The sequence below is a fragment of the Acanthaster planci genome, linkage group LG01 (assembly GCF_054643075.1).
Source record: "Acanthaster planci isolate LZ-2023a linkage group LG01, COTS_SCS, whole genome shotgun sequence".
Classification (NCBI taxonomy): domain Eukaryota; kingdom Metazoa; phylum Echinodermata; class Asteroidea; order Valvatida; family Acanthasteridae; genus Acanthaster; species Acanthaster planci.
In genome coordinates this window covers 26,146,804-26,173,115 of record NC_141777.1, presented here as the reverse complement: position 1 = coordinate 26,173,115, position 26,312 = coordinate 26,146,804, and the positions used below count along the sequence as shown (strand labels likewise).

The 26,312-nt window shown below is 42.1% G+C and overlaps 1 protein-coding gene across 1 annotated transcript; it reads right to left on the bottom strand.

The window, feature by feature from the left end:
• Positions 1-4,449: 4,449 nt before the first annotated feature.
• Positions 4,450-26,184, bottom strand: LOC147800602 (neuronal acetylcholine receptor subunit alpha-7-like). The gene is made up of 7 exons (XM_087133230.1): positions 26,118-26,184; positions 10,690-10,852; positions 9,792-9,937; positions 9,320-9,364; positions 8,329-8,438; positions 7,503-8,041; positions 4,450-6,802 (listed from the first exon to the last, which is right to left on the bottom strand). Exons 2-7 carry the CDS (start codon positions 10,775-10,777, stop codon positions 6,540-6,542), a joined length of 1,191 nt encoding a protein of 396 aa, XP_086989356.1. The 5' UTR covers positions 10,778-10,852; positions 26,118-26,184; the 3' UTR covers positions 4,450-6,539.
• Between the last annotated feature and the right edge of the window lie 128 nt (positions 26,185-26,312).

Genomic DNA, 26,312 nt, shown 5'->3' with positions numbered 1-26,312 from the left:
AGGGTTAGAGATACGGTTAGGGATTGCGTTAGGGATAATGGTTGGGGATAGGGTTGGGGTTACTGACAGTAGGGTGGGGGATATTGTTGGCGTTAGGGTGAGGATAGTGGGATTGTTGCGGATTGGGTTAGAGAAGGGATTTTTTTTCATCGATTTTTAGATCAACATTTGAAACAACTGAATATACGACAACTAAAGTCAACATATTAAAAATATGTTATAAAAATGACAGGAACAGTGCTCACTTTTCAAGTACATAAGGAAGTTGCTGTAAAGAGCCTCGCTTCACATTGCAAGGTATCTGCAGGAATAAAACACGTATCAGATTCACCACCAAATATAACATGTTATTTAGCAGAACTGTTCGGTTCCCGATTCACTTTCCCCCGGAAAACATGGCCTGCATGATACTATTGAGGGTGCATTTTGTATTTATGTACGCGAGCTCATGACTATTTTGTGATCCAACTGGTTCTTACAATAAGACATGCCATAATCAGGTGGGATCACAGAAACATTTCTATAAATCCCGAATTTGGGACTGGCAGTTTCCAGTTCGGGTCATTTAGAGATAGGGTTAGAGATAATGGTTAGGGATAGGGTTGGGGTTAGGGTTAGGGATAGGGTTAGAGATAATGTTAGGGATAACGTTAGGGATAATGGTTAGGGATAGGGTTGGGGTTAGGGACAGTAGGTTGAGGGATATTTTGGCGTTAGGGTGAGGATAGTGCGATTGTCGCGGATTGGGTTAGAGAAAGGGATATTTTGATCTATATTTTTAGATCAACATTTGACACAACTGAATATACGACAACTAAAGTCAACATCTTAAAAATACGTTATACAAATGACAGGTACAGTGCTCACTTTTCAAGTACATAAGTACATATTAAATTTAATATAGCCTATAAGTAACAAAGGCGGTTTGAATGTCTGTTTTGTTTGTAATTCGAGCAGTTTGGCATTTAGGTTTCCCAACTTGAGTTTTTAGTACCCTGGTGATAATAGTAATGCAGAGAGCAGGAAAGTGAGGAAACCTGCGCAGGGGAGAGGGGGTGCACTTAATTCCACCAACCTCACGTGTCTTGACCCTGAGGAAATGAATCCGACGGCATGGGAACCCGAGACGAACGGTAGTTCCGAGAGGCTGCAACGTCACGCCAAAACTCCAGTCAGTGGTCGGAGGTTGCCTAAGCCGTGACGTCCGGCTGGGTGGGCTGCAGACTAAAGCTGTTAACAAGCTCCACCCGCCCCAGTTTGAGATCACAGTTGTCCTTCTTCTCGGTAGGCTGCCTCCAGAGGCTGACGAGTCCCACCTGCCAGGAGCAATCTGGTTTGCAGACGCCAGAGACTCGCCTTTCACACCTCTCTCATATGTTATAAATAGGTTCCGAGGGGGGATGACATCATATGTCTCTATGGTCGATGTTCATGGTATCGATGTATATCTGTACTGTGCATTCAGCTGGCATTTTATGACTTCTTGTTTTCCCTTTCTTGAGTAATATTGAATGCATTTTAGCCGTCGAAAATCTGAACAATTCTTTTACAGTTCGCTTCAAATTTTTGCTCACGACAAAAAACGGGGGGGATGATTCAATAGCCCCCCCCAAAAAAGCCGGGGGAATATATACTCCCATCCCCCGGGATTTACGCTTATTGGGCAAACTTATTGTTAGTAGACAAATTTCTGGCCGGAGCTATGTATCATTGACCACCTTGGAGGGGGGGGTCAGTTGTTTAGTTTGTAATCAAGTCGGTGGTGTTCATCTCCTTATGTTTGTTTTGTTCATTTCTTTCGCTTTTCCTTTTTTGTTTCTATGATAATTTTTACCGGGGCAAGCACCCCCTTGCAACGCCCATGAACACAGAACATAAAATATTACATTATTATAGACTCGTATGCACATAGTAAACACGCTACTCATGAGGGACGTGGCTCCCTTCGAATATGAGATGGTAGCTCGATCCCAATCATTGTGAAATTCGTTTACATAGTGGGAAATGGTATCCAAAATAGAACTGAACCTCTCTTGAATAGCGTTACAGTGTGGATGGTAGGAACTGGTATTTAACTTGTGAGTTTGCATAATTCAACAAACCTCTAGGACAATCTTGCTAAGAAAGTTAGATCCTCTATCACTTCGCAAAGTCTCTGGACAACCATGCTCACAAATGACGTTGTCGTAGAATGCCCTGGCTACTGTGGATGCATCTATCTTCTTCAAGGGGACCAAAATCGGCCACCTAGTACAATGATCTGTACACGTCGTCGTGTACAGTTCTTTTCGTATTTTGTCAGAGGCTGGTGGCCTTATTAAATTAAATGTTCACGAGAGCACACATTTTGATTCTTTTTGACTTTTCCTCAGTCTTTTCGATAGCCTCATCTCACCCTTCTCCCGAGCTGGTTCTTTGAGCTTCATAAGAATCTCACGCATTGAGGAAGTAAGTGGAGGCAATAAACCAGCTAGAAGTAGGTAGAACCACAATTAACTTTTCCGGGCGTACAATTCCTTTCAGCGTCCCTTGTTCTCAGTTTAATAGGTGGTATATTAATTTCCATTCAAACTGATCCAGGCCTTGGCCAAATATACGCGCGAGCGGCGCAGCGACTGGGCTAAGTGGCTCGTAGAGCCAAGGGTTCATTGACCACAAAAGAAAACCACCACACTACCAGAGATTAATGCATACTATACTGCGTGGATTGCCTGTAAAAGCTGGATCTATAGAGGACTTTCAGTCACGTGATGTTTGACGGTCAGCATTCACTTTACACAGTGCACAGAAAGGTTCTGGTGTACCTCAAACTGCCAATGGTCCAAAATGCTCGCGCCTAGCATGGTGTGCTTCCTGAAATGTCTTTGCCAAGTTCGAGTCCACCCGAGTACGCTTGTGGGTTTTTCATTGGCAAACCTGAGCATACAGCTCATACACGTCGGAAAGGGCAAAAAATCCAAAATTATCTCCCCGACGCTAATCCATCCTGGAAATAGCAGTTTCAGTGTGTTGCTGAGATTGATTGCTATCACTATAAATTTTGGGAAATATCTCTATCTGATGGAATATCCAGTGATATCAGCCCAAAAAATATCGCAAATGCATACTGGGACCAATTTCATAGAGCTGCTTAAAGCACAAAATTTGCTTATTAAAGCATGAAAAAACCTTTTCAAGCTCAAACTCTATCTGATTGTCATGCTAACCAAAAGACAGCTAAATACGATCCCAAACAACATACATCACATGGAGTTTTGGCTGGTTACCTGATTTATCAAGCAAGGTTTTCTCGCGCTTAAGCAAACTTTAAGGTCCCAGGGTTAAGCCAGCTCCATAAACTGGAATAGGCCCCTAGACCTCAATCAATCGCACCCTCAGGCCTCACCAGCGAAAGAAAGACAGATGGTACTATACAAATACAGCATGGTTTGAAGGGAAGTAGTGGGAATTACTAGTCCCGAGGTGTAGGTCAGCTTGACTACCTCCACCGAGGGACCAGTAATTCCCACTATTTTCCCGAAATACACCATGCCGTATTTGTTTTACTACATTTCATAAATATTCAAACAGAAATCTCACGTTACTTTTATTCACAGACACCATTTCTGTTTTTCAGCTGCTGAATTTCCATGTAATGATAGTGGAGTGCATAGAAACAGGGCTTCAATAGTCTGGTGCTGACATACGTTTTGGGTCTTTACTGTAATAGTCGTTATGATGCAACTCCAGACTGGTTCCGTAAAGATTACATGACACAGACTACATATTTACGGTGCAGGTTCCAGAGGGATTTTTTGATGCTATCGCTACCAGAAAAACTACCGCATGGCAGCGAGATGGATACTCACCGTTATGACGTCACCTAGTCGCGTATAATTTCTACTTCCCTGACGCGAAGCGGGATGGACCTTTCATGAAATATGCAAATTGCACGGGCGCATGCGCGCTACTACCACTGGTTGGCAAGTGCAGCCGTCAGGACTGTCAGTAGCGTAGGTGAGCTGCTAGTAACCATAACCTTGACCATTGACGGCCAATCAAAATTATATTACAGCCTTTGCCCGATACTTGAGCACGCTTTTCTCTAAACTAAATAAAGTTTTCAGTGTCCTGAGGTTAGAAACTAACAGCTCCGTGTCTTTAAGTTTGGCACTCATGTCAAACTATACTAGCACAGAAACGGCGATAGTGACGCGCGCATGGAGATTTACATTGTTACGTCAAAGATTTAAGCAATTTTGCCAACCAGTGGTAGTAATGCGCATGCGCCTGCCTTATTTGCTTGTTTAGTCTGTGCACATCAAAATCTGATGTATAAAAGTATTACCTCAATAATATGTTGCACATCAACTAACAACGGTATTCTTTTTAACAAATTTTCTTGCTTGGGCATAGCGCCACGTTGCGACGTACATTTCCAAAAGAGCCCTAAAGGTGACCCTGGTGGAGGCATACTTAACCCTTGGATAAGAAAAATAGCGTGCACAAATTTTAGAATTTGTAATTTTTTCGTCCATTTACTTCTTTAAATAAATCACCTAGAGAAAACCCTTCGGGAAATATTTGCCAGCATATTAGTTCATAGAAACTGAAAAATTATCTGACGTGAAACAGTGAAAACGTGCCAAAATTTGACCTCTCACTTCCAAAAATTTGAAATACATGTACTTGAAGATCAGTGGTCTCGTACGTAGATGAACAGACACGAGAGTATATTACATTGTACTCGTTTGCAAAAAGCTAAACTAAAAACAGATCAATATATTTTAAGCATTAATTTACAAGTATAGGGAACCGTGCGTGAGTAGGGGCACCCTAATCCGTATGCACGTCACGGAGGTAATTAACATAAAGGTTTTACTTTTTGGTGCTTCCCGTGAACGCAATATCAAGAGAGTCTCTTGGTTTTTGGGTCTCGAATGTAGAACTCTGCATTTTGCTTCTGAAATTAATTTGCAGGGAGCATGGCTTCGTCCTAAATGTGGGAGAGTGTCAGTGCTAGAAACTCCTATTAAGTAATATCAGAGAAGGCGTGTCAACCTACTTTGTTCTGAATTGTGACTGTATAACATGCTGTACTGTATTGTTCAGCTAGCTGTGTTTGCCATGTGGTACGGGGGGGTAGTCTTGCAACCATTACATCCATTATGTTATTATTTACGGTGCCGTTTACCCGTTACAATACACCTAGAAAGGCAATGAATTAATTATATATTAATTATCAGGCCAAATGTAAAATTTCTCAGTTATGTTTCAACAACACTTTAAATATTTTTCTTTTTCTGCCATTTTGTAGCACAACATTTTCCTGCTACTTTCAAAACCTAAAACAAATAAGAAAGATAAAAAGTAAGTCGTCATTTGAAAATTTCGGGAAGAACATACGATAAACAATTCCTAGAAGTGCACTGTAAGAATCTCTATTTATGTCGCTACGAAATTGTACATACCTGGCACATATAAAACTACCCACAGCTATAGCGGTGCCCAAAACCTTCATCTGGCAGCGAAAATGAATATTTTTTCCACAGTTCAATGATCGTCTTATTTTCATCTTTCCATTCATTTTCAAGTTTGGTTGGTCGATCAAACTTTGCCTCCCGAAAAGATATATGTAGTTCCCAAGTCCTTTCTCAGGCAATTAATTAATTAATTTTTCCAATCGGTTTCAGTTTGAGTGATTTTTGCATTTGCTACCATTCCGCTCTGTGAATAATTCTATTCCTTGATGAAGTAATCAATGGGAACTATCAATTAAAATATTAAAAACAGGAATTTTACAAGAAGTGAAAGCTTAATACAGGCAACATAGTCTTAACTCGATCACCAAATGATAGTTATGCATGTAAATTATGTACACATTACAATACAAGCCCTCAGAAAATGCCCCCAAATACAAGAATTACTATTTGATGATCTCAGTATAGAATTAACACTTAGTCATGATGAAGTTTAGCTAACAAACTTTTAATTGAGAATATGCATGGATCGTCGTCCCTTATTGTTTTGACACGTTCCACCTGTCCAAAATTTCCTTTCTAACAAAAGCTGTTTTAACGTTTTAAGTTGGGATTGGCCGGAACTACTTGCAAACACAGTCTTGAAGTCGAAAAAGTCGCTGTCTCAGTTGAATTCGAATTATTTTTGATTGACTCGAGTCAATCAAAAATAAACTCAAGTTCTAGAGCACTAGCGCAAACGTATGGAAGTGTCAGCTGTCGAGGCCCGTATGATAGTAGTATTTAGAAGACATTTCCAGGACAAGCCTCTCTAAACAGGCTGAATTCGCACGTCTCTACATGAATCAGAGCAAAGGTAATAGCACAGTGAAGTGCACCCACTTTAAAAACCAAGTACATCGTGTATGCACGATTATGACTTCGTGTAAGTGTAACACAACCGTCAAGAAAGTGATTGGAAGGGCACTTCGATGTAGTATTGCATGAGTTAGATACTGCTTATGCGTACTGCACTAATGTGGCGTATTATTGAGAAGGTTGGCGTGATGTAATTCTGAAGATATTAACCGGCCAGTGGCATCAGGCGCCATGTTTGACAGCAATAAACGACGTTACCATGATCACGACAGACGACACAAGAAATACGACAAACATGCTCTTGTCAATTATCCGAGATACCGCTTGCCAGGTGACTGGAGCCTTTTGACGACTGAGATATTTCACGGCCTTGACGACTCCTTGCGGTACAGGTTTGTCAGAAGGTGTGTGGTACAGCCTCAAGACGTACACAGCCACATAAATGGATGCACATCCAACAACCACCATGCAGAAGAGATAGATTGCTAGCGGGAGTAAGGAAACACAACTTGTGAGCCATTTCAGTCGTATTTGAACGCATCAAATTTTCATCAAGTTTGCTACAAACATCAGAATATCAGGGATTCATTACGGGGTTGCCTTCTGATATCACTCTTCGCATTTTGGAATATTTTTGTGTACTTTTTGCTCTTGGTGTTTGTCCAGTCCAACGAGTAAAGGTGACTGGTAACAACTGCCAATATTCTGTGCGCGTCCCTCAGGCGCATGCAGGGTACTGTCTCAAATCACGTGATTAATCTGTCAAATCAGTGCTCAAAGAAGTTTTCTGAAGCCAGCGTCATGGGATGAGGCAGTTGGTAGGATGGAGCGCGATCTGTTTATTATTTTGTCTGACAATTGTACACAACGAATACAGACACTTGTTAAACTGGATTAATTGTCGTAACTAAAAGCCTATGAGCCTACCAGTGTGACTCGGCTTTTAGTCCAATCACAGGCCTCAACTCTTTTATGCTACGTTTATCCCTTACATTATAGATAACGCTCATGTGCAAGTCATGGGTCGTGCCTTCGCAAATATCTACAAAGCACCACCCTTGATAGACTACTATAAAATGTCAGACTTATTCAATTATCACTTACAGTCGTGCATTCGACAATGTTGTACAAAGCAAAATGTACGAGTTTAACGAGTTATGGACTTCGGCAGTTACGGCTACTTACTTATTATGGGGGTTTGATCACCGAGTGGCGGCATGCTGTCTTCTATGAGCTGCTGGAAGAGAACGAAAGCGAGAAGATTGGTCATTCCCAGCGAGATCTTCTCCCCAGACTCAGCTGGCATCCAGAACAAGGCCAGAGTGATGGTAGTGAGGAGAACTGACGGTATGAGGATGCTGAAGGTGTAGAAGAGAGAGGACCTCTCGAAGGTCAACGTGTAGACTACAATGGAGAAGGGGTGCTCGCAACAAGCCCAAAACACGTCCTTTCGTTCTGCAGCGACGTCCACCAAGTTCCACACACCGTCTCCGCTGAATACTTCTTGTTTAGCGTCCTCGTCCTCGAAATACCACAGTTCCAGCCGTGACTGGTCGAATGTCCAAGACAAGAAACTCAAGTTGCAATGTTGAACATCGAAAGGAAACTGCCGAACGTCGACCTTGCAAGCAGTGTGATAAAAGACGGGGGCGTGCCAGTTTACCGTGCCGTTGGAGGTTATCGAGATTTCTGTATTGTCATGGACAGCAAAGTTGGAATCGACACTGCAAAACAAGCAATGGCAAGAATGACCATTTTTATAATATTTTTTGGATGCATTACTTTAAAACTAAACTATGAGCTAGTGAAAATTAATGTCCAGTCTGCTTTCAGTAATGAAGTATTTTAGTTATATCAGGGCAGACACAAAATGTTCTGCAAACAATAATAACATGTAGAAGAACTAAGCAAATGATTTCTGCGCGTATGCATGAGTTTGCAGCCTATTTATTACTTTCAACAAAAATACTCTGCACCGCCATAACAAAAAAAAATTGTCAAAATGTTTTACTTTTCCAACACCACCAGGTTTGGTTTCCATATGTCTGGCTGCAGAGCACGCAACTCAGTTTGTCCATTGTAATCATCAGGGTTCCAGACAAGAAACTCGTCGTGCCATGACTTAAAAAGTAAACGAAAAAATGCATTTTCCCGTGAGCAGAATCAACTCGGCTGAAACTTTATGCAAGAAAAATGTTCAAATATAGTCAAGAACTCTCATCTTCTCTATAAAAGCTACAAAATTAGCAAACAACCACTCAGAGGGCTTGCAGCCCAACGTTTCGTACATATACAACTCAACAATTTGCACGCCCAATTTTCCTCGTAACAGACCGTTTGTGAATAGTAGGATACACTGCGCTTGAGGTTCTAGTGTTTTTTTCTCCAAAACTGAGCGTTACCTGCTCTTATAAACCGAACTGTGAGTTCACCGGCCGCCAGGTGGCCTGTTGTTTGCTTTGTTTGTCTTTCTTTGTAGGGGTTACGTTTTAAATGACACTGAACTGATTTTTTTAACGACACTGATCACATGCATATAACAGCTTTTTTTCAGAAATACTGCCATGGGCCCGCTTTGGTCAGCAAGCAGGAAATCAACCAAAATTACCAGATATTCTGCTTAACTTGGTCTGAAAGTAACAATGAATCCAACAATTAGTTTGTGGTGTATTTTGAATGTGACGTTTAGTTTTGATCCTGATTCTCTTGAAGTGAGAATTTTCATTTCCATCTTCCAAAAGCAGTTTATTTTCTGATCTACAATCCAGTAGCGCTAGCATGGCATCTCTACTGCATGAATAATGAATGGTGGCATTAATGTCGATATTCGCTCATTATTGTGACGGGAGGGAAAATCAAGCTAGAAAGCTAGTGATGTGTTCCAAACCTAATGCAAGGCAAATATTAATTACTGAAGTAAGGTACTCTCAATATCAAAGTAAACAAAGAAGGCTTATGGTTTTGCAAATGGGTTTGTATAATTAACATTGAAGGTAACTTACCGTTCTCTGCCAACCTTTTATCGTCAACTGTTGTCGGGGCTCATCCTGTTGGTTTTATGAAAACATGTCTTGTAATGATTGTCACATAAATTGGTATTGCCATTCCCGAATGTACATTTGAAAAATTAACCCGTCAGTATAGGCATGGATTTACTTCGCATAAAGGTTGCCACAGTTTAACACTCTCAAAAGCTCAATTAAGTTGATCCTATCACGGACCATTTAAATGGTCCGTGATCCTGCGGACCATTTCTCGCAATCCCCATGCTGCATTGCTGTACCACTATGGAAATTAATCCTTCTTAGTATTGCGGAGTTTTTAGGAAAGTGTTTCTCCTTTGTGAAAAGATATCTACATGTATTCATGTGTTCTGCACAGTCATTTTTTTGAATGAAACCGAGACATATTTTGGGTGGATTAGAGAATGGGAGAGATAACACGTTTTCTGCAGCCATTCACGGCTGGACTTACAAACTCAATGATCAGTGCTACCAACAGGCGGAGGCTGACACTAATCGCCTGGGAGGCGTTTTGTAGAGGCCTGACAGAATTGGGTCCATAGCTACCCAGAAGGTCGGTAACGAGATCCCTCTCGTTTTTTCCTGAGACCACCGTCACTGTCGGAGAAGAACGGCACGGTGGCTGATAAGAATGTTTGGTTTGTGTCAGAAGCTTAGATATTCCCTTTATGCACCTAAATAAGCCGCGCAATGAAGTATGGTAAACTCTCTTCGGAAAGGATAAAAAAAACCCATTCAAATGAGCTTTTTGTGAGTTACTTTTGAATAAAGCCTGGTACGCTGAGTTATCTGATTGCACATAAACATAACAATTTGAATTCCCCAGACTAAAGACACTGTTGATACGCCTCGTGATTCGGGGTAAGCTTTTGCATGGCGACTACTATCTCTGCGATGGAACTGGTTCCTTAATGCCCTTCTTATATGAAAACAGTGTATTGGTGCAAGGCGTCTCTTTTGTTACTAGGCAAATTCCCAGAATCAGGAGGAACAGCAACAGTGTATTTGTATGGATAATTCAGATTATGGTCACGTGAATTTAAAGAATTCAGATTTTGTTCAAACTGAACTCGTATAGAGGCTCTGCCTTGCTTCATATTAACGAAGCCAATACTAATCATACTTTATCTTCCAGCCAACCCTACTACGAATAAGTCGATGGCATGAAAGTGACTTAAAGTGTAGCATAACACCAGGGCTTATATAGCTACTATCTGAATCGGCAAAGTTATTCAGGAAAGTCAAAAAGTAGGAGCTTGAAAATTTACCAAAATGAAGACTGCACCGATCAGTTACTAAATCAAAGGGCATTTCTGTTAAATTCAACAGGCAGCGCACTATATTCTTACCCGTCCATCCGCACATGAGGAATATCATCAGTAAGTGGTAGGTGCGGTCGCTGCATCCAGCCTTTCCCACTTGCCGAAATATTGCCATGATCCACGGAGCAACGGGGCCTCTTTAGGTCACACAACCGGTAGCCAACGTCGAGAAAACACGATTCAGGGGTATCTTGTCAAAAACGAGACGAATTTCGTACGGTGAAGATATGTCGATATTTTTACCTTTTGGCGATCACTACGCGCAAGCAATTACTCGAGCTACGCTGTTTATTTAATACGACGCTGGTAACGTTCATGAACGTAGTTGTGTAATAATTTATTAAGGTTATACCTGGTATTACGCATTCAACAATGCAATCATGTGTTCACGCGTGATAAATACAGCGCCATTGAAAACCGCCAGCTTGTGACGCTTTATATTTCAAGCACGGGTACCCTTAAGTGACGGGCTGTAACAAATTTTAAAAAACACTACCTTGATGTACATCTTTAATAAGTACGTACACCCCTGAACCCTATATCAAAATGGCGTATTTATAACTTCCGAAAAAATCCTCCCCTTTTCAGTGCCATTGAATACCCGTGGGTGTTGCGGGAAGTCCAAAAACTTACTGAAAATTCGCCTTGATTTTTTTCTTTGTTTTTTTTATTTCTCACCACGAAAACGTGGGGGGATGGTTCAAAAGCTAATCTCCTCAGTCAAAAAGTAGGGGATGTATACCGCCATCTCCTGGGACTTCCGGCCCTACTAAGGCTTGACACTTTATCTTTGGCAGTGTTGTATAGCCGAGTCCATCACAAGTTGGTGTTCCTTCCTCCAAAAGCCTGCAGTCTTTTTCCAATTTTTAAGGTATTCATAAGTTATGATGTCTGACAAAAGCATTATCTTCCAGGTCACTGTTCACCTTGATGCTGTTGACTGGTCTTGTGAAAGGACCTGTTATAGACTCGAACATAACACTGGATAAATTGGACATCATTTACGCATGTATTCACAGTGACTTTTATTTTAATGTTTAGCTCTGGGCATTTACATTTATAATACCCTTTTTTCTATAAATAGCTGTGATAGTGTGCCACTAGAATTTTCTATCATGTTACCACAGACTTGCACATACACTTTTTATATAGGTCTCTCTAATTCAAATAGGTGTATCATATGTGCGAATCTATCTTGTAGATTTTGCTCACTAACCTCGTTTCATGTCAAGTTGAAACTTTACAAAAGATATCGGTATTATTTAATGGACTGATCTTGTTTCTTTGGTGTTGGAATGATGGCTAGGATAATTAGTCCTAATCCTAAGTAATTAATCGGGCAATTCTATTTTTCCTGAAATGTAATTCACTATTAAATAATGGACAGGGAGATTTTCAGTGGTACAACTTCATCATAATGCATCGTCTATTTGAGATCACTTACACCTAACGTACATTCATCTCCATGTAAAAAAATATAGATGGACCATACCAGTGACTGTTAGAGGTGGTCACTGTAGTAAGTAATCTCGTGGTTCGATCGCGTCACAGCAGCAGTTGGAAACTTAAAGCCAACATTGTGTTAGATGTTATTTCAAATATATTTTGAAATATTGTCAATTTATATCAGATGAATTTTTACATTTTACTTTACTCGAAAATGTTTTCAACCAATTCTCTTTGCGAAGGAAAATGTCAAAAATTCTCCGATGAAACTTTAAATTCTTTGGAAGAGGGAATAAGGATAACCTGTTAATATACAATATACATAAATAGTAGATCTTGCTGAAATAACGACAAGAGTGTGGATAGACACTTCAAGATCACTGTTCAATAATTGTGTTATAAGGCAAAAAACTGGGAAACAAACAAACTTCTGCTTCATTCAGTATTTCACAGATTTGTTTTCTGATAACAATCTCATTTTTTATACAACTGCTAGGGATGCGGTGAACAAAACAATTGATTCTACACTTTGTAGTCAACTGTATAGATTTTGATTTAGAATAATAAAAAAATCACTGTATTAGTAGAAATGCTGTAAAATGTTTGTAAAATTTAATTATATGATTAAAATATCAGTAATATGTACAAATGTACCACTTTAAAAAATTCCTTTACCTTAAATAGAAATTAAAGCACAACAATAATCTTACCACAAAATCAATGTACATAGCATTTTAACAGCGGGTGTTTATTTGTAAACGGGTCAAATTGTATTTGAGAGTCGTGCAGGCTTCCGTTTTAACTTTCCATTTAAAATTAAACCATTGGATTTTTGGTTAGATGTTTAATGGTTTTTGTTTCTTTTTAAGAATTGAACCTAAAGTGGGGTCCGACGTCGGAACCTAACAACTGTATAATTGGGAGGGCACAAGTTTAACAATACACAGTACCGTTTATTCTTGAAAACATATTGCGACGAAAGGTCAACTCTATTTTTTAAGGTCGAGTGGTTTTTATTTCTTCTGTGCAAGGTTGTGCATTGATATACGAGCTGAATTCATGCAAATTGGCTGTCTATAGAGATAGGGTTAGGGTTGAGAGATAGGGTTAGAGATAAAGGTTAGGGTTAGGGATACGGATAGGATTAGGGTAAAAGATAGGGTTAGAGATAAAGGTTAGAAAAAGGGTTAGGGTTAGAGATACGGTTAGAGATAATGGTTAGGGATAGGGTTGGGGTTAGGGTTAGGGATAGGTTTAGAGATAGGGTTAGGGATAGTGTTAGGGATAATTGTTAGGGAAAAGGTTGGGATTTGGGTTAGAGATAGGGTTAAGGTTAGAGAAAGGGGAAGGGTTAGAGATAGGGTTAGAGATAATGGTTAGGGATAATGGTTAGGGATAGGGTTGGGGTTAGGGTTAGAGGTATGGTTAGTGATAGCGTTACGGATAATGGTTAGGGATAGGGTTGGGGTTAGGGATAGGATTGGGGTTAGGGTTAATTTTAGGGATAGGGTTCGAGATAGGGTTAGGGATAATGGTTAGGGTTAGAGATAGGGTTAGGGTTAGAAAAAGGGTTAGAGATATTGTTTAGGTACAGGGTTGGGGATAGGGTTAGGGGAAGGGTTAGGGATTGGGTTAGAGATATGGTTAGCAATAGCGTTAGCGATAATGGTTACCGATAGTGTTGGGGTTAGGGATAAGATTAGGGTTAGGGGTAGGGTTAAGTATAGGGTTAGAGATAGGGTTAGAGATATGGATAGAAATAGGGTTAGAGACAATGGTTAGGGATACGATTGCAGTTATTATAGGGTTAGAGATAGAGTTGGGGTTAGAGATAGGATTAAAGATAATGATTAGCGATATGGTTGGGGTTAAGGTTAGAGATAGTTTTAGGGATAATGGATAGGGATAGGGTTAGGGTTATGGATAGGGTTAGGGTTAGAGGTAGGGTTAGAGATAATGGTGAGGGATAGGGTTGCAGTTAGGGTTAGAGATAGGTTTAGAGAAAGGGTTAGAGATAATGGTTAGGGATAGGGATGGGGTTAGGGATAAGGTTAGGGTAAGAGATAGGGTTAGAGATAATGGTTAGGGATATGGTTGGGGTTAGGGATAGGGTTGGGGTTAGAGATAGTGTAAGGGTTAGAGATAGGGTTAGAGATTATGGTTAGGGATAGGGTTGGGTTAGAGGAAGGGTTAGAAATAATGGTTAGGGATAGGATTTGGGTTAGGGTTAGAGGTAGGGTTAGAGATAATGGTTAGGGATAGTATTAGGGTTAAAGATAGGTTAAGGGATAGTGGTTAGGGATAGGGTTAGAGATAGGGTAAGAGATAGGGTAACGGATAGCGTTAGGGATAACGGTTAGGGATAGGGTTTGGGTTAGGGGTAGGGATGGGTTAGAGATAGGGTTAGAGATAGGCTGAGGGATAGTGTTAGAGATAAGGGTTAGGGATAGGGTTAGGGATAATGGTTAGGGTTAGGGTTAGAAAACGTGTTAGAGATAATGGTTAGGGACAGGGTTGGGGGTAAGGTTAGGGGTAGGGTTAGGGATAGGGTTAGAGATATGGTTAGGGTTAGAGATAATGGTTAGGGATAGGGTTATCGTTAGGGATAGGGTAAGAGATAGGGTTAGAGATAATTGTTAGAGATAGGGTTAGAAATAGGGTTAGGATACCATTAGCGATAATGGTTAGGAATAGGGTTAGGGTTATGGATAGGGTTAGGGTTAGAGGTAGGGTTAGAGATAATGGTGAGGGATAGGGTTGCAGTTAGGGTTAGAGATAGGTTTAGAGAAAGGGTTAGAGATAATGGTTAGGGATAGGGATGGGGTTAGGGATAAGGTTAGGGTAAGAGATAGGGTTAGAGATAATGGTTAGGGATATGGTTGGGGTTAGGGATAGGGTTGGGGTTAGAGATAGTGTAAGGGTTAGAGATAGGGTTAGAGATTATGGTTAGGGATAGGGTTGGGTTAGAGGAAGGGTTAGAAATAATGGTTAGGGATAGGATTTGGGTTAGGGTTAGAGGTAGGGTTAGAGATAATGGTTAGGGATAGTATTAGGGTTAAAGATAGGTTAAGGGATAGTGGTTAGGGATAGGGTTAGAGATAGGGTTAGAGATAGGGTAACGGATAGCGTTAGGGATAATGGTTATGGATAGGGTTGGGGTTAGGCATAGGGTTAGGGTTAGAGATAGGGTTAGGGTAAGAGATAGGGATAGAGATAATGGTTAGGGATTGCTTTAGGGATAATGGTTGGGGATAGGGTTGGGGTTAGGGATAGGGTTAGGATTAGAGAAAGGGGAAGGGTTAGAGATAGGGTTAGAGATAATTGTTAGGGACAGGGTTGGGGTTAGCGTTAGAGGTAGGGTTAGAGATAATGGTTAGGGATAGGATTGGGGTTAGGGTTAGAGATAGGGTTAGAGATAATGGTTAGAGATATGGTTAGAAATAGGGTTAGGATACCATTATCGCTAATGGTTAGGAATAGGGTTAGGGTTATGGATAGGGTTAGGGTTAGAGGTAGGGTTAGAGATAATGGTGAGGGATAGGGTTGCAGTTAGGGTTAGAGATAGGTTTAGAGAAAGGGTTAGAGATAATGGTTAGGGATAGGGATGGGGTTAGGGATAAGGTTAGGGTAAGAGATAGGGTTAGAGATAATGGTTAGGGATATGGTTGGGGTTAGGGATAGGGTTGGGGTTAGAGATAGTGTAAGGGTTAGAGATAGGGTTAGAGATTATGGTTAGGGATAGGGTTGGGTTAGAGGAAGGGTTAGAAATAATGGTTAGGGATAGGATTTGGGTTAGAGGTAGGGTTAGAGATAATGGTTAGGGATAGTATTAGGGTTAAAGATAGGTTAAGGGATAGTGGTAAGGGATAGGGTTAGAGATAGGGTTAGAGATAGGGAAACGGATAGCGTTAGGGATAACGGTTAGGGATAGGGTTTGGGTTAGGGGTAGGGATGGTTTACAGATAGGATTAGAGATAGGCTGAGGCATAGTGTTAGAGATAAGGGTTAGGGATAGGGTTATGGATAATGGTTAGGGTTAGGGTTAGAAAACCTGTTAGAGATAATGGGTAGGGACAGGGTTGGGGGTAAGGTTAGGGGTAGGGTTAGGGATAGGGTTAGAGATATGGTTAGGGTTAGAGATAATGGTTAGGGATAGGGTTATCGTTAGGGATAGGGTAAGAGATAGGGTTAGAGATAATTGTTAGAGATAGGGTTAGAAATAGGGTTAGGATACCATTAGCGATAATGGTTAGGAATAGGGTTAGGGTTATGGATAGGGTTAGGGTTAGAGGTAGGGTTAGAGATAATGGTGAGGGATAGGGTTGCAGTTAGGGTTAGAGATAGGTTTAGAGAAAGGGTTAGAGATAATGGTTAGGGATAGGGATGGGGTTAGGGATAAGGTTAGGGTAAGAGATAGGGTTAGAGATAATGGTTAGGGATATGGTTGGGGTTAGGGATAGGGTTGGGGTTAGAGATAGTGTAAGGGTTAGAGATAGGGTTAGAGATTATGGTTAGGGATAGGGTTGGGTTAGAGGAAGGGTTAGAAATAATGGTTAGGGATAGGATTTGGGTTAGGGTTAGAGGTAGGGTTAGAGATAATGGTTAGGGATAGTATTAGGGTTAAAGATAGGTTAAGGGATAGTGGTTAGGGATAGGGTTAGAGATAGGGTTAGAGATAGGGTAACGGATAGCGTTAGGGATAATGGTTATGGATAGGGTTGGGGTTAGGCATAGGGTTAGGGTTAGAGATAGGGTTAGGGTAAGAGATAGGGATAGAGATAATGGTTAGGGATTGCTTTAGGGATAATGGTTGGGGATAGGGTTGGGGTTAGGGATAGGGTTAGGATTAGAGAAAGGGGAAGGGTTAGAGATAGGGTTAGAGATAATTGTTAGGGACAGGGTTGGGGTTAGCGTTAGAGGTAGGGTTAGAGATAATGGTTAGGGATAGGATTGGGGTTAGGGTTAGAGATAGGGTTAGAGATAATGGTTAGAGATATGGTTAGAGATAGGGTTAGAGATAGGGTAAGGGATAGCGTTAGGGATAATGGTTAGGTATATGGTTAGGGTTAGAGATATGGTAAGGGTTAGAGATAGGGTTAAGGATAGTGTTAGGGATAGTGTTAGGGATAGGGATAACGGTTGGGGTTAGAGATAGGGTTTGGGTTAGAAAAGGGTTAGAGATAATGGTTATGGACAGGGTAGGGGGTAGGGTTAGGGGTAGGGTTAGGGATAAGGTTAGAGATATGGTTAGCGACAGCATTAGCGATAATGGTTGGGGATAGGGTTGGGGTTAAGGATAGGGTTAGAGATAGGGTTAGGGTTAGAGATAGGGTTAGAGATAATGGTTAGGGTTATGGATAGGGTGAGGGTAAGAGATAGGGTTGGAGATAATGGTTAGAGATAGGGTTATCGTTAGGGTAGGGTTAGGGTAAGAGATATGGTTAGAGATAATGGTTAGAAATAGGGTTAGAGATAGGGTTAGGGATACCGTTAGGGATAATGGTTAGGAAAAGGGTTAGGGTTATGGATAGGGTTAGTGTTAGAGATAGGGTTAGGGTTAGAGATACGGCTAGAGATACGGTTAGGGATAGCGTTAGGGATAATGTTTAGGGATAGGGTTAGGGTTAGAGATATGGTAAGGGTAAAAGATAGGGTTGGAGATAATGGTTAGAGATAGGGTTAGGGATACCGTTAGGGATAATGGTTAGGAATAGGGTTAGGGATAGGGTATAGATAGGGTAAGGGATAATGGTGAGGGATATGGTTAGGGTTAGAGATAGGGTTAGAGGTAGGATTAGGGTAAGAAATAATGTTAAAGATAATGGTTAGGGATAGCGTTAGGGATAATGGTTAGGTATATGGTTAGGGTTAGAGATATGGTAAGGGTTAGAGATAGGGTTAGGGATAGGGATAGTGTTAGGGATAATGGTTGGGGTTAGAGATAGGGTTAGAGATAGGGTAAGGGATAGCGTTAGGGATAATGGTTAGGTATATGGTTAGGGTTAGAGATATGGTAAGGGTTAGAGATAGGGTTAGGGATAGGGATAGTGTTAGGGATAATGGTTGGGGTTAGAGATAGGGTTTGGGTTAGAAAAAGGGTTAGAGATAATGGTTATGGACAGGGTAGGGGGTAGGGTTAGGGGTAGGGTTAGGGATAAGGTTAGAGATATGGTTAGCGACAGCATTAGCGATAATGGTTGGGGATAGGGTTGGGGTTAAGGATAGGGTTAGAGATAGGGTTAGGGTTAGAGATAGGGTTAGAGATAATGGTTAGGGTTATGGATAGGGTGAGGGTAAGAGATAGGGTTGGAGATAATGGTTAGAGATAGGGTTATCGTTAGGGTAGGGTTAGGGTAAGAGATACGGTTAGAGATAATGGTTAGAAATAGGGTTAGAGATAGGGTTAGGGATACCGTTAGGGATAATGGTGAGGAAAAGGGTTAGGGTTATGGATAGGGTTAGTGTTAGAGATAGGGTTAGGGTTAGAGATACGGCTAGAAATACGGTTAGGGATAGCGTTAGGGATAATGTTTAGGGATAGGGTTAGGGTTAGAGATATGGTAAGGGTAAAAGATAGGGTTGGAGATAATGGTTAGAGATAGGGTTAGAGATAGGGTTAGGGATACCGTTAGGGATAATGGTTAGGAATAGGGTTAGGGATAGGGTATAGATAGGGTAAGGGATAATGGTGAGGGATATGGTTAGGGTTAGAGATAGGGTTAGAGGTAGGATTAGGGTAAGAAATAATGTTAAAGATAATGGTTAGGGATAGTGTTAGGGATAATGGTTAGGGTTAGGGCTGGGGTTAGGCATAGGGTTAGGGTTAGAGATAGGGTTAGGGTAAGAGATAGGGATAGAGATAATGGTTAGGGATTGCATTAGGGATAATGGTTGGGGATAGGGTTGGGGTTAGGGATAGGGTTAGAGAAAGGGGAAGGGTTAGAGGTATGGTTAGAGATAATGGTTAGGGATAGGGTTGGGGTTAGTGTTAGAGGTAGGGTTAGAGATAATGGTTAGGGATAGGATTGGGGTTAGAGATAGGTTTTACGGATAATGGTTAGGGATAGGGTTGGGGTTAGGGTTAGGGTAAGAGATAGGGTTAGAGATAATGGTTAGAGATATGGTTAGAGATAGGGTAAGGGATAGCGTTAGGGATAATGGTTAGGTATATGGTTAGGGTTAGAGATATGGTAAGGGTTAGAGATAGGGTTAGGGATAGGGATAGTGTTAGGGATAATGGTTGGGGTTAGAGATAGGGTTTGGGTTAGAAAAAGGGTTAGAGATAATGGTTATGGACAGGGTAGGGGGTAGGGTTAGGGGTAGGGTTAGGGATAAGGTTAGAGATATGGTTAGCGACATCATTAGCGATAATGGTTGGGGATAGGGTTGGGGTTAAGGATAGGGTTAGAGATAGGGTTAGGGTTAGAGATAGGGTTAGAGATAATGGTTAGGGTTATGGATAGGGTGAGGGTAAGAGATAGGGTTGGAGATAATGGTTAGAGATAGGGTTATCGTTAGGGTAGGGTTAGGGTAAGAGATACGGTTAGAGATAATGGTTAGAAATAGGGTTAGAGATAGGGTTAGGGATACCGTTAGGGATAATGGTGAGGAAAAGGGTTAGGGTTATGGATAGGGTTAGTGTTAGAGATAGGGTTAGGGTTAGAGATACGGCTAGAAATACGGTTAGGGATAGCGTTAGGGATAATGTTTAGGGATAGGGTTAGGGTTAGAGATATGGTAAGGGTAAAAGATAGGGTTGGAGATAATGGTTAGAGATAGGGTTAGAGATAGGGTTAGGGATACCGTTAGGGATAATGGTTAGGAATAGGGTTAGGGATAGGGTATAGATAGGGTAAGGGATAATGGTGAGGGATATGGTTAGGGTTAGAGATAGGGTTAGAGGTAGGATTAGGGTAAGAAATAATGTTAAAGATAATGGTTAGGGATAGTGTTAGGGATAATGGTTAGGGTTAGGGCTGGGGTTAGGCATAGGGTTAGGGTTAGAGATAGGGTTAGGGTAAGAGATAGGGATAGAGATAATGGTTAGGGATTGCATTAGGGATAATGGTTGGGGATAGGGTTGGGGTTAGGGATAGGGTTAGAGAAAGGGGAAGGGTTAGAGGTATGGTTAGAGATAATGGTTAGGGATAGGGTTGGGGTTAGTGTTAGAGGTAGGGTTAGAGATAATGGTTAGGGATAGGATTGGGGTTAGAGATAGGTTTTACGGATAATGGTTAGGGATAGGGTTGGGGTTAGGGTTAGGGTAAGAGATAGGGTTAGAGATAATGGTTAGAGATATGGTTAGAGATAGGGTAAGGGATAGCGTTAGGGATAATGGTTAGGTATATGGTTAGGGTTAGAGATATGGTAAGGGATAGTGGTTAGGGATAGGGTTTGGGTTACGAGTAAGGTTAGGGAAAGGGTTAGAGATAGGGTTAGGGTAAGAGATAGGGTTAGAGACAATGGTTAAGAATAGCGTTAGGAATGAAGGTTGGGGTTAGGGATAATGGTTAGGGATTGGGTTAAGATTAGAGAAAGGGGAAGGGTTAGAGATAGCGTTAGAGATAATGGTTAGGGATATAGTTGAGGTCAGCATTAGAGGTAGGGTTAGAGATAACGGGTAGGGATAGGATTGGGGTTTGGGTTAGAGATAGGTTTTAGGGATAATGGTTAGGGATAGGGTTGGGGTTATGGGTAGGGTTAGAGATAAGGTTACGGATAATGGTTAGGGATAGCGTTGGGGTTAGGGTTAGGGATAGGGTTAGAGATAGGGTTAGGGATATCGTTAGGAATAATGGTTAGGGTTAGGGGTAGGGTTGGGGTTAGGGATAGAGGTAGGGTTAGAGATAATGGTTAAGGATAGGATTGGGGTTAGGGTTAGAGATAGGTTTAGGGATAGTGGTTAGGGATAGGGTTGCAGTTAGGGTTAGGGTTAGGGGTTAGGGGTTAGGGTTAGAGATAGGGTTAGAGAGACAATTAGGGTTACAGATAGCGTTAGCATTAGTGTAACGGATAGCGTTAGGGATAATGGTTACGGATAGGGTTGGGGTAAGGCATAGGGTTAGGGTTAGAAATAGGCTTAGCATAAGAGATAGGGATAGAGATAATGGTTAGGGATTGCATCAGGGATAATGGTTGGGGATAGGGTGGGGGTTAGGGAAAGGGTTAGGATTAGAGAAAGGGGAAGGGTTAGAGATAGGGTTAGAGATAATGGTTAGGGATAGGGTTGGGGTTAGCGTTAGAGGTAGGGTTAGAGATAATGGTTAGGGATAGGATTGGGGTTAGGGTTACAGATAATTTAGGGATAGTGGTTAGGGATAGGGTTGGGGTTAGGGTTAGAGGTAGGGTTAGAGATAATGGTTAGGGATAGGATTGGGTTTAGGGTTAGAGGTAGGGCTAGAGATAATGGTTAGGGATAGGATTGGGTTTAGGGTTAGGGGTAGGGTTAGAGATAATGGTTAGGGATAGGATTGGGGTTAGGGTTAGAGATAGGTTTTATGGATAACGGTTAGGGATAGGGTTGGGGTTAGGGTTAGGTTAAGAGATAGGGTTAGAGATAATGGTTAGAGATATGGTTAGAGATAGGGTAAGGGATAGCATTAGGGATAATGGTTAGGTATATGGTTAGGGTTACAGATATGGTAAGGATTAGAGATAGGGTTAAAGATTATGGCTAGGGATAGGCTTGGGGATGGGTTCGAGATAGGGTTATAGATAGGGTTAGGGATAGTGTTAGGGATAAAGGTTAGGGATAGGGTAAGGGATAATGGTTAGGGTTAGAGGTAGGGTTAGGGTTTGGGTTAGAGATAATGGTTAGGGACAGGGTACGGGGTAGGGTTAGGGGTAGGGTTAGGGATAAGGTTAGAGATATGGTTAGCGATAGTGTTAGTGATAATGGTTAGGGATAGGGTTGGGGTTAGGGAAAGGGTTAGAGAAAGGGTTAGAGACAATGGTTAGGGTTAGGGATAGGGTTAGGGTAAGAGATAGGGTTAGAGATAATTGTTAGAGATAGGGTTAGAGATAGGGTTAGGAATACCGTTAGGGACAATGGTTAGGAATAGGGTTAGGGATAGGGTATAGATAGGGTTAGGGATAGGTTTGGGGTTAGGGTTAGAGGTAGGGTTAGAGATAATGGTTAGGGATAGGATTAGGGTTAGGGTTAAAGATAGGTTTAGGGATAGTGGTTGGGGTTAGGGGTAAGGTTAGGGATAGGGTTAGAGATAGGGTTACGGTAAGAGATAGGGTTAGAGATAATGGTTAGGGATAGCGTTAGGGATGATGGTTGGAGTTAGGGATAATGGTTAGGGATTGGGTTAAGATTAGAGAAAGGGGAAGGGTTAGAGATGGGGTTAGAGATAATGGTTAGGGATAGGGTTGGGGTTAGGCATAGGGTTAGAGATAGGGTTAGAGTAAGGATAGGGTTAGAGATAATGGTAAGGGATTGCGTTAGGAATAATGGTTGGGGATAGGGTTGGGGTTAGGGTTAAAGATAGGGTTAGAGAGAGGGTTAGGGTTATGGTTAGGGATAGTGTTGGAGATAGGTTGGCGACAGTAGGGTGAAGGATATTGTTGACGTTAGGGTGAGGATAGTGTGGTTGTTGCGGATTGGGTAAGAGAAAGGGATATTTTTATCTATATTTTTAGATCAACATTTGACACAACTGAATATACGACAACTAAAGTCAACATATTAAAAATACGTTATAAAAATGACAGGAACAGTGCTCACTTTTCAAGTACATAAGGAAGTTGCTGTAAAGAGCCTCGCTTCACATTGCAAGGTATCTGCAGGAATAAAACACGTATCAGGCTCACCACAAAATATAACTGGTTATTAAGTAGAACTGTTCGGTTCCCAATTCATTTTCCCCCGGAAAAAAATGGCCTGCATGGCCATCACGGTGCATTTCGCGAAAAGGTTGTATTTATGCGCGCGAGCTCATGACTATTTTGTGATCCCAGGGGTTCTTACAATAAGACATGCCATAATCAGGAGGGATCACAGAAACATTTCTATAAATCCCGAATTTGGGACTAGTAGTTTCCAGTTCGGGTTATTTCTTTCGCAAAAGCCCTAAATTGAGGGCATACTTGGATAGAGGCGGGCGGCGACAATCAGAGCTGGGCGAATAGTTTTACTACTTTGGAGGTATCTTCGGGGAAAGGCAAATAAAAATAAATCGTGGCTAAAACCCATAAAATTCAAAGGAAAAGTGATCTTCTGGCCATAATCTGGAATTTCCGGTGAAAAAAGGAGACAAACCTCCTCCGAGAATCAACAGGCGGCGCTTTTTCGCTCTGATTTTTTACTGCTTTCTACGGGCGCGTATTATGGTGTAGTGCAACCTGCGAGAGTTCAAGGCTGCACGTACCACTGCAAATAAATTCCCATAGACAGCAATGATAAATTCCCATACTTCACAAATTTTTAAAAAATACTCACAACTCTCACAGGTGTCCAGGCTGCACAAAAAACGATGATCGACATGTCCCTGTCATTTTCTTTTCAATTTTCGGGGGGTTGACTAATGAATTTTTCTCCAGAAGCGGACCCCCCTCCGCTGCACAGGGCCGATTTTTTCATGTTAATGCTCGGACGCCGTCATACGTGTATCAATTGAATTCACTGCACAGAGCCTACTTTTTACACCCATTGCACCAAGGTGATTGTTTTGAGATCACTTCCGTTATAACCACAAAAATGTGACACCCCCAACACAATGAAACTACTCAGACAGCTGTCTACAGCTCAGAGACACATAAGAGAGACCGACCATTGATGTGAGACAGGCCCAGGCTTTCCCAGGCTTTCCAAGGCTTGCCCAGGCACTTTCTTTGTCAATATTCCCTTATCAGCACGTGGTTTAGATATTTACATACAATCCCCATGGGACGTGGCTGGAGGCGGGCTCTGGAAAAGAATGAAGCAGCTCAGGGGAAGTCCCCATGTTAAAGGTGACTAAACTAGGCTGTTCGGCATCTACAGAGATACAAATTAAAGGAGGTTTTCGCATTTGGCCGAAAATGTTTTTTTAATTACGTAATTACAAAAACTTGGATCCCCAGAGTAGTCATTCCGATCTGCGCAAGGTAAAATGAAGAAAATGTCCCTGCCCAGAAAAGTGGCCATTTTGAAAAACCATCCCTCTGAAAAACGGCCAAATAGTGCCACTTTCGGACCCGACTGCACCCAAATTGCTCATAATTGCAAGCCCAAAGTCTGGGCCGGAGGTTCAGTGCCATGTTTCTCCAATTCCTCGATTTCACGGCTCTCAGGACTCTCTATTGTAGAATATTTTGAGCGAATAACTTTAATGAATTAGTGCGGCGGACAAATTTTGGGTTTTTTTGCAAGGGTGCACCCTTTGAACTTCAATCAATCGCACCCTCACCGGCGAAAGCAAGAAAGATGAACGAAATTTTCCATCCGGGTCCTTGCACGCATTTGGCGTACACGCGAGGACCACATTTATTCCAGACTTAATTCGTTGCGCATATTCGCTTTGCCTGTTCGCTTTGCCGGTTCGCTTTGCCTGTTCGCTTTGCCGGTTCGCTTTGCCTGTTCGCTTTGCCGGTTCGCTTTGCCGGTTCGCTTTGCCGGTTCGCTTTGCCTGTTCGCTTTGCCGGTTCGCTTTGCCGGTTCGCTTTGCCGGTTCGCTTTGCCGGTTCGCTTTGCCGGTTCGCTTTGCCGGTTCGCTTTGCCGGTTCGCTTTGCCGGTTCGCTTTGCCGGTTCGCTTTGCCGGTTCGCTTTGCCGGTTCGCTTTGCCTGTTCGCTTTGCCTGTTCGCTTTGCCGGTTCGCTTTGCCGGTTCGCTTTGCCGGTTCGCTTTGCCGGTTCGCTTTGCCGGTTCGCTTTGCCGGTTCGCTTTGCCGGTTCGCTTTGCCGGTTCGCTTTGCCGGTTCGCTTTGCCGGTTCGCTTTGCCGGTTCGCTTTGCCGGTTCGCTTTGCCGGTTCGCTTTGCCGGTTCACTTTGCCGGTTCGCTTTGCCGGTTCGCTTTGCTGGTTCGCTTTGCTGGTTCTCGTATGTTCACGAGCAGCTCTGTTTGGTATTCGTGGGTCTGCCGCTCTGGGAACAAATAACTGGTTATTGCTGGTAGTTGCATGCAACATGACGGCGACCATGTACGTTATTCGAGAGTTAATGTTTGGATGGGCTGAATTCTTTTTTATTCAAATCAAAATTTCACAAATTTTTCCGTGTGTTCCTGTAAAACCCTGACAAGGAGGTAGTGTGCCCTCCTGTTCCGAGAAGTGTTCATGAGTCGTGTTCCCGCCGGTCTAGAGCGAGAACAAGAAACCCGTGTCAAGAACAGGCCCCCGAATTAATGACTATCAATTTCATTTCAAAACACGCACTTTTTTGTTCCTGCTCGTATACCGTAGACTGGCTACCAGTGTTTGTATTAAACTATTCGGAAACAAACGTTAAAGTCAGCGGATCAGATTGCAACGAACCGATCATTCTCTGATTTTAGTAACCGTTATGGTGGTAGTATTAATGAATACATTCTTTTAGAAACAAAAAAGGAATGTATCAATTTCGATAGTGTCATGGGACAGGGGCGGGTCGGCTCCTGTCAAGGAGGGGGTGTGAACTCCACCTTGGTGTGACGAGGGTGTGTACCACTCGAGAAATGACTCAACACCACAGGGGTACGGTATGCTCTTGACCAAGCTTTTATTTCTTAGTTGTTCCCCAGCCCAGGATGATTTCAGGAACTATCATCGGCAGTCAACCAGAATAATATTACAGTAGTCAACACAAACCCCAGCCCAGCCACGGTAGTAAACGGAAAAGAAAACCCCCAAGCCAGCGTGCTCTCTTCACCCACAGTCAGGCTACTGCAATAATGCATGTACAGTACATGAGTTGGTTGCATGCATAGTGCACGTACACACGTCAGAACGTTCCAATAACGATCATTAAAACAGCCAGAAAATACACCTCTTAATAATTGATTTACTTAACTCAAATCCCATTACCAGAAGGGATGAGCTATTAGCTTACCGTCAGTATGCGGATAGCGCACACATTGATCTCCCTCTGCAGCGTGGTAGACGGAGAGAGAGAGAGAACTCTGCGGGCGGCCAAATATGTACTTAGACAAAGTTATTCTATTAATCCGCAAGTGGTCTCTACAATTTACAAATAGGTAAACAACTGATCCCCTTAAAATATCCCAGACAGCCCAAAAAGTAAGCC

Excerpts from the sequence above, each read along its gene's own strand:
- LOC147800602 (XM_087133230.1), bottom strand. The coding sequence starts at position 10,777 with ATGGCAATATTTCGGCAAGTGGGAAAGGCTGGATGCAGCGACCGCACC. Across the intron at positions 8,439-9,319 it reads TAAAAGGTTGGCAGAGAACG|TCATGGCACGACGAGTTTCT; the intron begins GTAAGTTACCTT and ends TTACTTTTTAAG. Across the intron at positions 6,803-7,502 it reads TGATCAAACCCCCATAATAA|CAATCTATCTCTTCTGCATG; the intron begins GTAAGTAGCCGT and ends TACTCCCGCTAG.